Source organism: Pristis pectinata, chromosome 4, assembly GCF_009764475.1.
Source record: "Pristis pectinata isolate sPriPec2 chromosome 4, sPriPec2.1.pri, whole genome shotgun sequence".
In the NCBI taxonomy this organism is placed as follows: domain Eukaryota; kingdom Metazoa; phylum Chordata; class Chondrichthyes; order Rhinopristiformes; family Pristidae; genus Pristis; species Pristis pectinata.
The window spans coordinates 86765365-86779257 of NC_067408.1; the positions used below are offsets into that span (position 1 = coordinate 86765365).

A 13893-nucleotide genomic window follows, 5' to 3' on the forward strand; every position below is an offset into this window, starting at 1 on the left:
CTGCTCCTCAGTGCTGGAATCCACAGGATTTCTTTCCCTCAGCAACAAGATTGCTTTATTTCATTGTTCTGTTGACGATACATCATCAGTTCAATTTCCCATTGTGTTTTTGCAATAATCCAGCTGAACGTATTGAATGACCCATCAGATGTAGTATGGGGAATTTATAAAACAAAAGAAATTAAATAATATGAATTTAATGGGGAAAAATAGGATGTAAGGCACATGGGTGTAGAGAGAACACAATGCTTGGAGCTTTATTTTAAATAAATCTCGACATTCAATTGTCTCGGAATCTGATAACACCTTGACCATATTGTGATGTTAGCAGGCAAAAAGTTTCACATGAAAAAGAGATTTCAAGATGTAGAATAATAGTTTGACTATTGAGGCATTAAAAAATACTGATAGTATTTTGGGTTTTCATACAATATCTTAGTCACATGTACATCAAAACACACAGTGAAATGTACCTTTTGCATAGAGTGTTCTGGGGGAAGCCCTCAAGTGTTGCAACGCTTCCGGCGGCAACACATTATGCACACAACTTCCTAACCCCTATGTCTTTGGAATGTGGAAGGAAACCAGAGGAAACCCACGCAGATACGGGGTCAGATTTATTGTACAAGATCCATGCTAAAATCAATATTTGCCTGTGCCACAAAATGATGCAGATGGCACGTGAATAGGAAGTGGTTATTTATGACTAACAAGGGCCAATGCATTACTGCCCAAATGGATTTGTGCATTGCAGCATCTTTAATAGTGGAGGCCTTCCCAAAAGAAATATTGCTCAAGGAAATAGAGACCCCTGCATCCTGATTTTTTTTCATTAATTCTATGAACTACTGATGTTCGAAGTACCCTTCATTAATATTTCAACCTGCATCTTTTTAACTTTGTATGACTTTGAATGCAGTATTAATCAGTTTGTTTACCTTTTTATCTCTAAAATAATACTATTAAAACACAAAATCAATTAAGATGTGCCACAAAACACACAGTGAAATGCATCTTTTTGCCTAGTGTGTTCTGGGGGCAGACTGCAAGTATCGCCATGCTTCTAGCGGCAACATAGCATGCCCACAACTTCCTAACCCGTACATCTTTTGGAACGTGGGAGGAAACCAGAGCACCCGGAGGAAACCCACGCAGACACGGGGAGAACGTACAAACTCCTTACAGACAGCGGCCAGAATTGAACCTGGGACTCTGGCGCTGTAACAGCGTTACGCTAACCGCTACACTACTGTGCCTGAATCACAAAATAGCAACAAAGTTAAAAGTCATTATCTTTCTGAATTAAAGTTCTATTGTAATTTCTTTGTAATATCACCAATTATATGTTGCATATGATATGGTATGAATCTCAAGAATATTCAATAAATGAAAACTTATTTAGTAGTCTTAATAAACTCAAATATATTCAGAGACCAACACACCTTAAAATGTAAAAGTAGGATTTTATTTTGTTACTTTGCACAAAGGCTGCATTAACATTGTTCTTTCTTTCTACAGACAGTTGAGGGAAGTCACTGGTGAATGGTTTTTTGAAGAAAGAGCAAAGCGTTTTAAGAATGTCTCAGGGTTGGGAAGTGAAATGATCAAGCAATCCCTCAGGAACTCTACAGGTGGGACATCCAGATAATTCCTTTGGTATTTGCATTAAATGAACAACATCCCTTTCTTAGATCTTCAAAATATTTTAACAAATTTCAATTCCTTTGATTTCACAGGTCAGATAGTAATTGCGGTGCCAGTTATCAATTTGAGACTAAGTGCAGTAAAATTCTGTAATGATGAGGTTATTGCTAAACCTATCTGAATAGCCACAAATGGGGAGCTGTAGTGGACACTATTACAGTGAAAGTGCTGGCCTTGCCCAGCTTCGTTGAAGGCTGGTAAGTCGAAGGGCCATTCAACTGTTTTGTAAATGCAGTGAGTAGAACAGGAGGCAAATTTTAGACAAAGTATAGAGAAATACAATTAAACCAGGCTTTGCACCAGTGCCCCATGTTCAAATTGGTGAGACATTCAGTCAAGACCATCTCTCTGAGTTTTTGTGTTGTTACAGTGAAAGGTGCCTTTCTCTGGAGTCACTGAGTTACTTACCTGGATTTTGTATAGTCCAAACTACTTCTAATACCTGATGAACTCACTGTTTTAGTTCACCTGACCAGAGGTTGTGGTAAATAGATGGTGACTAAATCAAGTGTATCCTCTTATTGAGATAGTCACTGGAGGGAGTGAGAACTGAGACAACTGCAAAAAAAAGCCCCTGTCAGTCGGTGGAATGCCAGTCCTGGATTCTTTGCAGCACTTGTGGAAAAATCTAGACTAAAACCTTTTAAAAAAAACAAAAGGGTGTACTGAAGTTTAGCTTGGCTTGGCTGACCTAAACAACAAGTTTAGAAAATCAAAATTTGTGACATGTTTTTGGTCTACATTGTACTGTGGAGATAACTAATTATGTGGCAATTATATTGCAACTTCTGGCCACTGCATAAGTGCAGTTAAATGTGAAAGTCCAGTAGTTGCTGAATAAGATGTTTCTCCTCAAGCTCCCATAAAATGGTATCCAGTTATTAGGTGCCCTATTTGAATAAATTGAACAGTGTGAAATTGCAGTACTTGCCTTGTGCATGTGGGCTAAATCCTCTTTGGAAAACACTGGAGCATACCTGTTTCAGAGTAAGTGCCCTTTTTCAGCAAATCCAAATTACTGCTGAACAAATCTGCTTGACAATGAAAATAATTAAAATTAAAGATGTGAACCTCTATTCTGCATGGTCACACCTCCTGTGAACCAATAACCAATTAAAAGAGTATGTGTCAATGGATTGGCACAAGTGGGATGTTGTAAATCATTGTGAACACATACAACGCACTCATTTGAATGTTTTAAAAAAAATGATCTCAGATAACATAGAAATATCAGAACCTGGTTTCTTTTAAAAAGGAGTAGCTTTTCATCAAAGGGAGCCAAACTATTGCAGTAGTGTCATAAAGTAACATTCTTGAAATGTTGAAGAGGTTGCCTCAGTTCGTAAAATATCAGTATGAAAGAGCAGAAATGAAAGACTTTCCTGATGAATTCACAAGGATGACGCAGGCGTTAATTTGTATTTAACTAAAAATGCAACTTCTGAGTCTTAGCTGCATGATTTTCTGTTCCAATTTCAACTGAAAGTAGAACTGCAGAGATGAAATAGAATTTGTTATGTGACAATCAAGAAAGTGGAAATCATAAACTGCGGACGTTTGGAAGTCTGAAATAAAACAAAAAAATATGGAAAAACCTTCAGATAGCATAAGTGAAAAGAGGTACAGTTAACATTTCAGATCAAAGGTTCTTCATTTGAACTGGGAAAGAGGGAAAACAAGTTAGCTTTAAGTTGCAGAAAAATAGGACAAAAGGAATATCTCTGAGAGTGGGAAAGTTTGCCTTCATGATGAGTTGTTAATGAAGCCATCTAGTTGATGGATTTTAATGAGTTAGTAAAAACTGAAATGCAGGACAGAACTCTAGGAAAAGCCCAGCAGATCAGGCAATGTCAGTGGAGATGGAAAGGAACAATACCAGTGGATAATCTGCAACAGAACTGGCTAATTCTGATACAAATAGTATCATACTTAAATTGTTGAGTTTTATATAGAGTCCTGAAAGCTGCAATGTGTTCAGACAAAAGATAAGGTGCTGTTCCACAGGCTTACATCAGGCCTCGTGGAACAGTGCAGGAAGCCACAGACAGATAAGTCAGAGTTAAAGTGATGGTACTGGAAACATGGCATCATTCCTGCAAACTGGGCAAAGGTGTTCTGCAAAGAGGTCATCCAATCTGCATTTGGTTTTCTCCAGTGTAGAGATGACATTGTGACCACTGAATGCAATACAGCAGATTGGGAGAGGTGCAAATGAATCTCTGGTTCACCTGAAAGAACTGTTTGTGTTGCTGGATGGGAAGAAGGGATAAAGCAAATGAGCAGGTGTTGCATCTTCTGTGGTTGTAAGTGCCATGAAAAGGAGTATGGTTCACGGAGATAGAAGAATGGACCAAGGAGTTCTGTAGGGAAATGATGAAAGGTGGGTGCAGAGTATGTGGTAGGTGGTGAAAATTGCAAAAGACGGTCAAATGCATGTGGAGGCTGGTGGGGTGGAAAGTGAGAGTTTCGTAAACCCGATCCTTCGCCTATCCCAGAGGAAAGGGGTGAGCAGAAGTGCAGGAAATAGATGGGATTCAGTCATGGGCTGTTCCAACAATGGAACAGTAGAGGGGAAGCCACAGTTAAGGATAAAGAAAGGCATCACGGTGACATCTGCATGGAAAGATCTGTTATTGGAGCAAATACAACAGAGTCAGAGGAACTGGGGGAATGGAATGGAATCCTTACAGGAGGCAGGGTAGTTTGAAATATGGTCAAGATAGCTGTGCGAGTCTCTGGGCTTGTCATGCACATTTGTCGCTAACCCTATTCCCTGAGACAGAGATACAGAAAAGAAGGGAAAGAGTTGGAGATGGACCATGCTGTGACTTTTGAACTACTTTTTATTAAATACTGTGAAACACCCATTTACTGGTTCAAGTGTTGGCTTCCAAAAATAAGCTGAGCCAGTCTGTCAATGTTCTTCAAATACTTGATTCATTGCCCTGCTTTAACCTTCTAGATGCCTGCTGTTCAATCCTGCCATCCTGAACTTCATTCAATTCAATGCATAGTCTTGTTCTTAACCCACTTTTCCTGCTCACCAACAAACAGTTTCCTCTAGTCATCAGGGTGGAACTGCCAAGCCTGTCTTTGGAGCTACCCCGAAATAGAGGAGGGTACTATGTGTTTTCAAGTCTTTTATTTCGCCAAGTTAGGATCTTAATACACCCCTTTGAAGAAGAAACATTTGCTAAACATTAGATTGCAGTAGTAAACCACATGGTGAAAAATGCAAGTTCCTGGTGGATGAGATTTGCATGGTTCTACCAAGAAAATCATAATAGAAAATTATGGAAGGACTTAGCAGGTGAAGCAGCACCTATGGAAAGGGAAACAGAGTTAACATTTAAGTTCCATCAGCATGTGTCGGACCTGAAGCATTAACTCTGTTTCTCTTTCCACAGGTGCTGCCTAACCTTCTGAGTGTTTCCAGCCTTCTTTTTTAGTTCCTGTTTCCAGCATCCCCATATATGTCAAGAGAATAATGTTCAATGATGTTAAAATTATACTATTTCTTGATTTTTTGTCAAGAAACACACCAAATAATAAACATTCTTTTATCTTCTGTGTTAAACTGGAATCTTGCAGCTTTATGGGAGACACGAGAGACTGCAGATGGGAGTCCTTTGTGTGGTTCTCAGTAGGAATTGAAGTTAGAAGCACTCTAGCAGCTCCCTAATGAAAGTGTAGAACTACACATTCTGCTACAAATGGAGGATATAAAAACCCAGATATGATGCACAGCAAAATACACAATCTACTGGTGTTTGCTGGGAATCCTGAACTGGAGTATCTCAGCTTACAAATGAATCGCCTTATTTGTGTTCTTGTGTACATGAAAAATACTTTTAAAGTCCAGTTTGCAAATATTTTAATACTTGATAATGATCCAAGTCCATGACCTTATTTTGTTGTGATGCTTGTGGGAAACAACAGGTAGATTATTTCCAGAGCACTAGAAATGCAGTTTCCTCTTTTTGTTCATATTAGAAGACAAGACTGAGCAATCAAAGGGAAAAGCACACCAGAAAAATACAGAGGAAACTTCAAAGTCCTTCACAATGACCAGAAATGAGAAGAAGATGGTCCCAGATGCATTTAAAAGGTTGAAGTAAGTAATAGAGCAACTTTGAGGAGTTGTTACATTTTCTGCATTAATTCTCCCTTCAGAGGTTAAACCCAATGGAGTTATCTTATTTACCTTCATTCAATAACTAGATTTATTATTGGGTAAGAGTTGTGCGCATCGGCTGAGCTGCTTGTGCTATTGAGCAGAAAATTTTTCTCCCATTTTTTATTTATTTATTATCCTTTTATGAACTGACTTGTGGTAAATGCAGTTCCTTGGGTGCCCTCCAGAAATTCATCTAAGTGACTGCTGTTCATGTACAGTTTGAGCAAACCATTCAACTGGTTCTAATGCAAAAGGCAAATTTTAGTACAGATCAATGGACAAACTTCAGAGACAGCAAACCAGATGTATTCTCCGGCCATACCTTTTGCAAACAGGTCAGCCAGAATGTTTCCACTGCTGCCTAAACTAAAATTATCTCACACAGGATTGAGTCTGGCAACCTGCTAGCCATAGTGTACTTCTCTCTTCACATAGCCATTAGGTACACTTGCAGAAAAATTGTCTTCAAGTAGCTTACTAAACTGTATCGGTAATTCCCTCAAGACTAAGTAGTTTTTGTTTCAATGAAGCATGATTTCTTCACTGTATCTCATTCTTGTGCTGTTGCATTTGAACATTAAACTATTGTATATAGTTACGGGTTTTTAATTTGCGGTCGGGCTAAATTGCTTGTTGCTGTGCTGTGAATTTTATGTACTACAATGTCCCAAGAATAGGGCTTCATTTCAACTTCTTAGTTGTCAATGTAGGAGCATTTTATTGTTTGTCCACACCCAATGAATGATGTATTGCAATTGGCCAAGCTCATTCCATATAGTACCCTGGTAACAAGAGCAGACTTTCATTCCATAATTTGCACTGGATTGAATTCTAGTCCTTGGAATTGAAAGCATTACCCAATTCTTTTCTCTTATTCTAATTGTTCTGATGTATAAAAAGCATTTCAAATTTATTGATATTTAGTGGTCAATGCAACACGTTCAGAAAACAATTGATATAACTTGTCATATGCATATAAGAGTAAAACTTTGACACTGCAGTGGATATTCTTTTCACTTTGAGACTGAAAACAAAAAAATTCCCAACCATCCTTAATGAAGATAATTGTTGTTTACCTGGAGCTATCCAAGTTGTCGAGTTTATTGTCATATGCAGAAATACACATATGCACAGGTGCAATGAAAAACTTGCCTGTAGCAGCATCACAGACGCATGGCATCATACAAGCAGCATTCACAAGAAAAACTTAAATTTAACATAAATTATACACATCTTTTTTTTTTACAAGAAAGAACACAATTAGAACAAAAAAAAATCAATTTTAAGTGACCATAGTGTCGCTAAACTGTAGTGATTAGCATTTTGCTGGTTGGTTCAAGAACTGAATGGTTGAAGGGAAGTAGCTGTTCTTGAACCTGTGAGGCTTCTGTACCTCCTGATGTAAAAAGATGGCATGGCCCGGATGGTGGGGGTCTTTGATGATGGATGTTGCCCTCTTGAGACAGCGCCTCCTGTAGATACTACCGATGGTGGGGAGGGATGAGCCCATGATGTATTGGGCAGAGTCCACTACTCTCTGCAGCTTCTTGTGTTTCTGTGCATTCAAATTTGCCACACCAGACCAGGATGCTACCAGTCAGGATACTTTCAACAGTGCATCTGTAGAAATTTTTTAGTGTTCAGTGATAAACTTAACCTTCTAAGAAAGTAAAGAAGCTGGCACACTTTCCTTACGATTGCATCTATGTGCTGGGCCCGACGTGAAGGTGCATTAGGCTTTCTTTGATACTGGGGTTTGCCCATTTTGGGATGACTCTAGATCTGATTGCTGTCACTTTCTGATAGTAACACTCAATCCACCCAAATATAAAGAATGGATGAAACTAATGCGGCAAAGAAATAAACTCAAAACACATTACCGATTCCCCAATCCCGCCATTTATAATTATGGACAATGGAACTGTGTTCTTCTCTCAATGACAGTTTCCTTTCTGACAGAAAACGTGGCAAATCGAAGGTACAGAATGATCAGGGACTAGACACAAAGTTGGAGGATGGAAGAAGCAATGGCTATGCAGGCTCAGACTTTGAAATGGAAAGCATACATTCTACAACTCGCTCTGGCAGGTAATGGATAACACTTTTTAAAACCAACCTTGTATAAACCTCTGGGACATTTCAGGGATGTTATTTGCTTTATCTTGTTGCTTTCATCTGATAATGGCCTGGAGATTATGTTCTGCTGCCATATCTTAGTTTGCCTCAGAAGGTGACATTTACAGATATTTCTAAAAAGCACTGAGACAATTAGCATTTTATAATGTGAAATTGATTGCAAAATGCATTAAATTCAGTCTGTTATACAGATTTAACTGTTTTATTTTTCCCCAGTTATGTGTAGCATCAAAGACCTGACTGACTACAGCAGAATTCCCCCTGGTGAATGGTGAAAATGCTCATGTACAGGATGATCATAAAACAGATAATAAATGCCCTTTAGTTTAAAGGGAATACTGGATTCGCCAAGGATTAAACTGCAACCTGACATTTTTAAAATTTAAAAATAATTCCTGTTTTTTTTTAACTTTATGAAATTAGTATTTTAGAATGGAAATCTTATTAGCAACAATATTTTTACACCAGGAACCAATTTGACAACAATAACTGCTAATTTCTAGAGGTACAAAATACATTCTTCAGCCAGTTATTCAAAACAACTCGACCTTGATTTTTTTTCCAGTTTTTAAATCAACTCAAAATTGGAGAATGACTGTTTGACTATTGACAGTTTTTCTACTGGCTGTCCTTCTATCATTCAAAACTTTTGTGTGGCAGCCTAGAAAGTGTCAGCTTCTTTGTCCACCTACACATAATTTTCCAATAGGAATAACTAGCAGTCAAGAGAAGCAAACAACAGATTGTTACAATCCTCAGCCCACTGGATGTAAGACCAAACTGTTTCATCAGTGCCTTTCTGATTTGTGTATGATTCACTGGGCTTTGAAATTATTTAAATGAGACAAAGTGAGCCTGAACAGAAGGTTATGAAACATTTTTGTTGCACTCATTTTTTGAGAAACACCTCATTCCTTTGGTCACATGACTCAAGATGCTCTAGGCTGCTTGTAATGCCACTGTACACTGCTGATAGATTTAACAATTATCCACAAGTTCACCTGCAAAAGTAAGCAAGCAGAGGTAGGCGGCCTCCCCCAGTAAACATCCAAAAAGTGTGGCTTGTTCTCTGCCAAAGCTCCCCTCTCTCTCTCTCTGCCCACTATCGATCGTAATAGTTGCCCAATTTCCATAACAATAGAAATTATTTGAGTATGGTCATTTTTTTGAGATTTGTTATTTTATATACATTTATCCTTTTTGATACTTTTTTTCATCTCATGATCTTCTACACTTCAATTTCCATGAAAATCGACAGTCGATTATTACTTTCATTATTTCTATTACTTCCAGGATTTCTTTTTTTATATCTCTAATCTTGACCAAAATGAGTAGCCGGTTCGTTTTGACCTGATTTGATTCTGTTATTATTTAAAACTTTGTATGACATGTCTTCTCAGTCCTTTCTGCAACATTTGCAGATAGTTTAGGTTTGGTAAGCTTGTTCCGGGCTTTGAAATCATGATGTTTATTCTTCACTGGTCTTCTAGTGTATCCTTAAGCAGGGTTGCTAAAACTGTGTGTACCGAAACAAAGGATTAGCCTTACTATTGCTCTCACACAGGACAATAGAATGAGATGTAAAAAGATGACAACCGCAGCACTGTTTCATTGTTTGACTGTTGTGCAATGTAACATGAGTAATTTTATGGCAACCGCAAGTGTATCTCCAAGATAATGCATGCCATGTTGAATTAAGGCAGTGTGGCTGATTTCCAGTTTCTTATTTTAAAATGTTGACAGGAAGTCTAGAACTGATATTAAGAGTCTGAAGCCTCACAAGCAGTAGCTTAGACTTTCACACGACTATACACAACAAATAAGTGAGTTAGTATTAAAATAGATTCACAGCCATAATCAAAGCATGGATCATCCACGAACTAATCCTTCAATCTAAATATTAAGTCATTAACTGCATGTGCTTTAGATTGACGCCAAGAGAAAGTGGCTGTTACAATCAGGTGGATGTTTTGTATCTGCACTTTTTACTTAACAGCCCATCAGTACTGTTCCATACTCATTATTAGTGAAAGCAAGTTTTTATTTGTGGCAGATTCTGAAGGGCAGTTTTAATTCTGCCCGGCCAAAGGAAATCATTGTGCTTTCCTGACTGGCCAATCTAGTAGGTGACAGATTTGAAGCTAATCATTAAAAACCTAAAAAGGTAATTTAAGTTCTTTAAATTTTCCTCGAGTATTTATTCAGAACTCCCCTACCCCAGTCTTTAACTCGATATTGGTCATGCTACCTACTTCTAGCAATTTCTGAATGCCGGGCAAAGTTCTTTTGGTCCCCATTGATAATTTTATCCACTTTTGAAAGGACCTCTTATTATGTGTCGTTGACAGAACAGTAATTAAGAAATTCTTCCTTTCACTCTGAACAATGATGCTATGATGTGTATTTCCTTGGGTTGTACAGATAATGATGGTGCAGTGAACACTGGAGTTATTGACTTTAGTTCTTCAGGATTTACCATTTTTAATTGATGTCCATGCAATTGCTGATGGTGTAGATTGGTCTGTTCAAGGAGTAAAAGATATTCCTCAGAACTATTATAAATTCATGTCCCTGTATAGTTGCACATTTTGATCTATATCCATAAATAAGTAGCATTAGAGGTTTTTTACCCAGAGGAATGGAATACGCTGCCTGGGGTAGTGGTGGAGGCAGGTACGTTGGTTGAATTCAAGAGATTGTTAGATAAGCATATGGAGAAATTTAAAATAGGGGGATATGTGGGAGGGAAGGGGTTAGATAGTCTTAGGTGTGGTTTAAAGGTCGGCACAACATGATGGGCTGAAGGGCCTGTATTGTGCTGTACTGTTCTATGGTTCTATTATAACAGTCATAGAAAGAGATGTCATGGAAACAGGCCCTCCTGCTCATGCCAATCATCAGACACCCATTTTACATTAAGCCTATGCTAATTGTATTTTATTCTACCCACATTCCCATGAACACCTCCCGCATTCTACCAGGAAGTATGTACACTAGAGGCAATTTACAGTGGCCAATTAATCTACACACAGACACACTTCTGGGATGTGGGAGGAAACCAGAGCACCAGGAGGAAACTCATGCAGTCACAAGGAGAATGGTGCTGATTGTGTGGAGATTGCATGGAGGTTAGGACTGAACTATGGCATGGGAAATAAATTGATTCTAAGCTCAAACTAAGAAAATATTGCAAAGATTTTGAAAATCCACCATCTCTCCAGTTTCTGCTAATTTGCCTCGCCTCTCTTGAGATAGAAACAAATCACCAGGTCCCTTCCCACCATAACTTTGCAGCCCCTCCCTTCTCTAAGTTTACTTCATCTGTAAGGCTCACCTTCTGCTCCCTTATTTCTAGCCAGCCCGTGACCATGTAACTTCCTGTTGGTACCATTTAGACACAGCCAATAGCATCAGTTCTTCACTGACTTGACACCTTCCTTGCAAAAAACATTCTTCATCTTTCTTGCCCATGACCCCTCCATATTTAAAAACTTTGTTCAGGTTTTTGAAAAAGAGGTTTAGAAAAAACAATGTGGTTTTCTCTCTGATCTTCGTCTACAGCTACTTAAATACCTCCTAGTCAAATTTATCGCTTTCACCCAGTGCAGAAATATCCCCAACCAAAGTAATGTCATGTCCCTCAACCACTCTGCAGTCTTTGGCACAACCAAATACTAATTGTTCCTCTCCATTGGCAGCACAATTAAATGGCCCTCACTTAGTTCCAGTTTTACCCATTTAGTTGTATGTCACTTATCATTAGGGATTCAAAAGCTTAATTAATAACATTGGTATTATTTGCTTTATGTTCCCCTGGAACAGTATTAAGGGATTCAGCATGAATAAACTCATAAGTACAGAACCTGAGCATGCTTAATGAGAGTAGGGATGAAATTTACAGTTCTGACAACTATCCAGTGATGCCAAACAGGTTGCGGTAAAGTGGAAATGTGTTTTAGATACTATGGAAAATGCTAACCTTGAGTACCAAGTTAAACCACTGATGCAGGACAGGTGGCCAAAATGGTAACAAGTGTATTCCATTTGGGACAAATTCAAGGAAGTAATTTTCCATATAATACAATTTAATACCTGGAAAAGTTGTCTGGGCAGTGTAATAGAGGCAAAACTTCTGGGCTTATTCAAAAATGAGTTGGACTATCTGATGAAGACACCCTAGGTTTTCATGGAGGATTAACAGACTGAATGTCCTTTATTTATCAGTTGTATTTAAAAGCTGGTCTGCCAGCAATAAACCTTGTTTACACAGCATTTTGGTAGAGATTACCTGAACTACAGTGCACATGGCACAGACCTGCATGACCAGCAGCTTTCATATTAAATATTCATGCAGTATCAGTAGCAGGCAATTTGCTTTGGAATCCTGGCACACAGCTTCAGCCACCAAGACGGCACTTGGGGAAAATACCAGGTGCACTTCCCATGACATTTAAGGATAGAAAGTGTGCACTTTCTTTGCCCTGTAAAATTCATCCCCAAAAGTAAAACATGGTAAAGATTGGGGTTAGACTTGGAGTGTTGCCAAGCTGCCTTGTGGCTACCTCATTTACAGTGGAGGCCAACACAATACAAGCAGTTGTCGATAATCATGGTCCTCATTTCCGTTTGTTAACCACAGCAGAATGACAACACCAGGACCACAGCTCTCACCAGCATCCAGTAAACACAGCATTGTATCAGATTACGGGAAGAAGGTAAGTTGGACATCTTTGTCCAAAATTTCACATGATCTTGAGAAAACTAAATCAAACCAGGTTAAACATTCAGATTAATTCCTCATCAGAATTTTAATAAGCTCTATTGCATTGGTAGATTTTTTTTTCCCTACACTAGTGTATATTTGGCAACATATGTCACCTGATTCTGATATCAGATTTGAATTAAATATTTGCCAAATAAGCAGTAAATGCAATGTTGTATAAATCTAATTCTTGGTGAGGGTCAATCAATGTTTTTGAAAGTCTTGTATTTGAGGAAAACATCATGTATCCAAATATTCCTTGCACCTCAACTAAAAACTTTTTACTGCTTAGACTTAAGCACATGTTATAGTGTATTACCTGGTGAGGTAGCTGCTGACATGGAGGACACTGGTTTAATGTGCTGATTCAAGAGGGAAAAGGGTGCATGGGGCATGTGTAGAAAAAGATAAGGTGTTTGGATTAGGTCATGAAATGGTGATGGAAAAAACGAGCTGAATCTTCTTTCTTTGCCTTGAAATTCTTTTGATTGTGAATTGTGAAAGAAAATATTACAAATTCTAAAGCAAAGGAAGGTGCAAATATTTAATCCACAAATGATAGTGATCAATTTGAACCATTTTTTTCACCACCTCCCACTTTGAATATTACAGCTCTGAGGGAAATGCTACCTCGCACAGTGACCAGTATAAATATATGCCTGTATTACTTCCACAGAGGCTCAGAGTGATTTAAATGGTAATATTTTCTGAATACAGGAATCATTGCTAAACTTGGGAACTGAGTACTCCAACTGTGGTACATATTCCATACAATTCCCTATACATTGAAAATGTGTTTTGAAGTTTAAAAAGTCACACTTCTCATCTGTAAAGCACTATCATTATGATATATAAGGGGGTTTAAACAAAACATTTTTGTTGGAAAATTCTTTGAACAAAACCATTTTGCATGACTTTACATGTTATTCTTTGATTCCAGGCAGCATCTACAGAAAGTATTGACACTCTATCAATGAGTAACAGTGTGCCCGAGGGCCTGTCCAAGGGAAAGCACAATATGCCTACAATAGCAATTTCAAAATATTCAATTTCATCAGGTTTGTGTATATATTTTAATGCTTAATGATGTCATGGTTCATAACTGATATTGTAT

At 38.1% G+C, this 13893-nt stretch overlaps 1 protein-coding gene across 1 annotated transcript in view; it reads left to right on the forward strand.

Moving 5' to 3' along the window:
- The window catches only part of sytl5 (synaptotagmin-like 5), a 155557-nt gene that overhangs the window by 115898 nt on the left and 25766 nt on the right, over positions 1–13893 (forward strand). The window contains exons 4-8 of the mRNA XM_052015040.1: positions 1519–1631; positions 5698–5818; positions 7841–7969; positions 12657–12732; positions 13720–13837. Of these exons, the coding sequence (XP_051871000.1) occupies positions 1519–1631; positions 5698–5818; positions 7841–7969; positions 12657–12732; positions 13720–13837 (557 nt within the window). The remainder of the gene's footprint in view (positions 1–1518; positions 1632–5697; positions 5819–7840; positions 7970–12656; positions 12733–13719; positions 13838–13893) is intronic.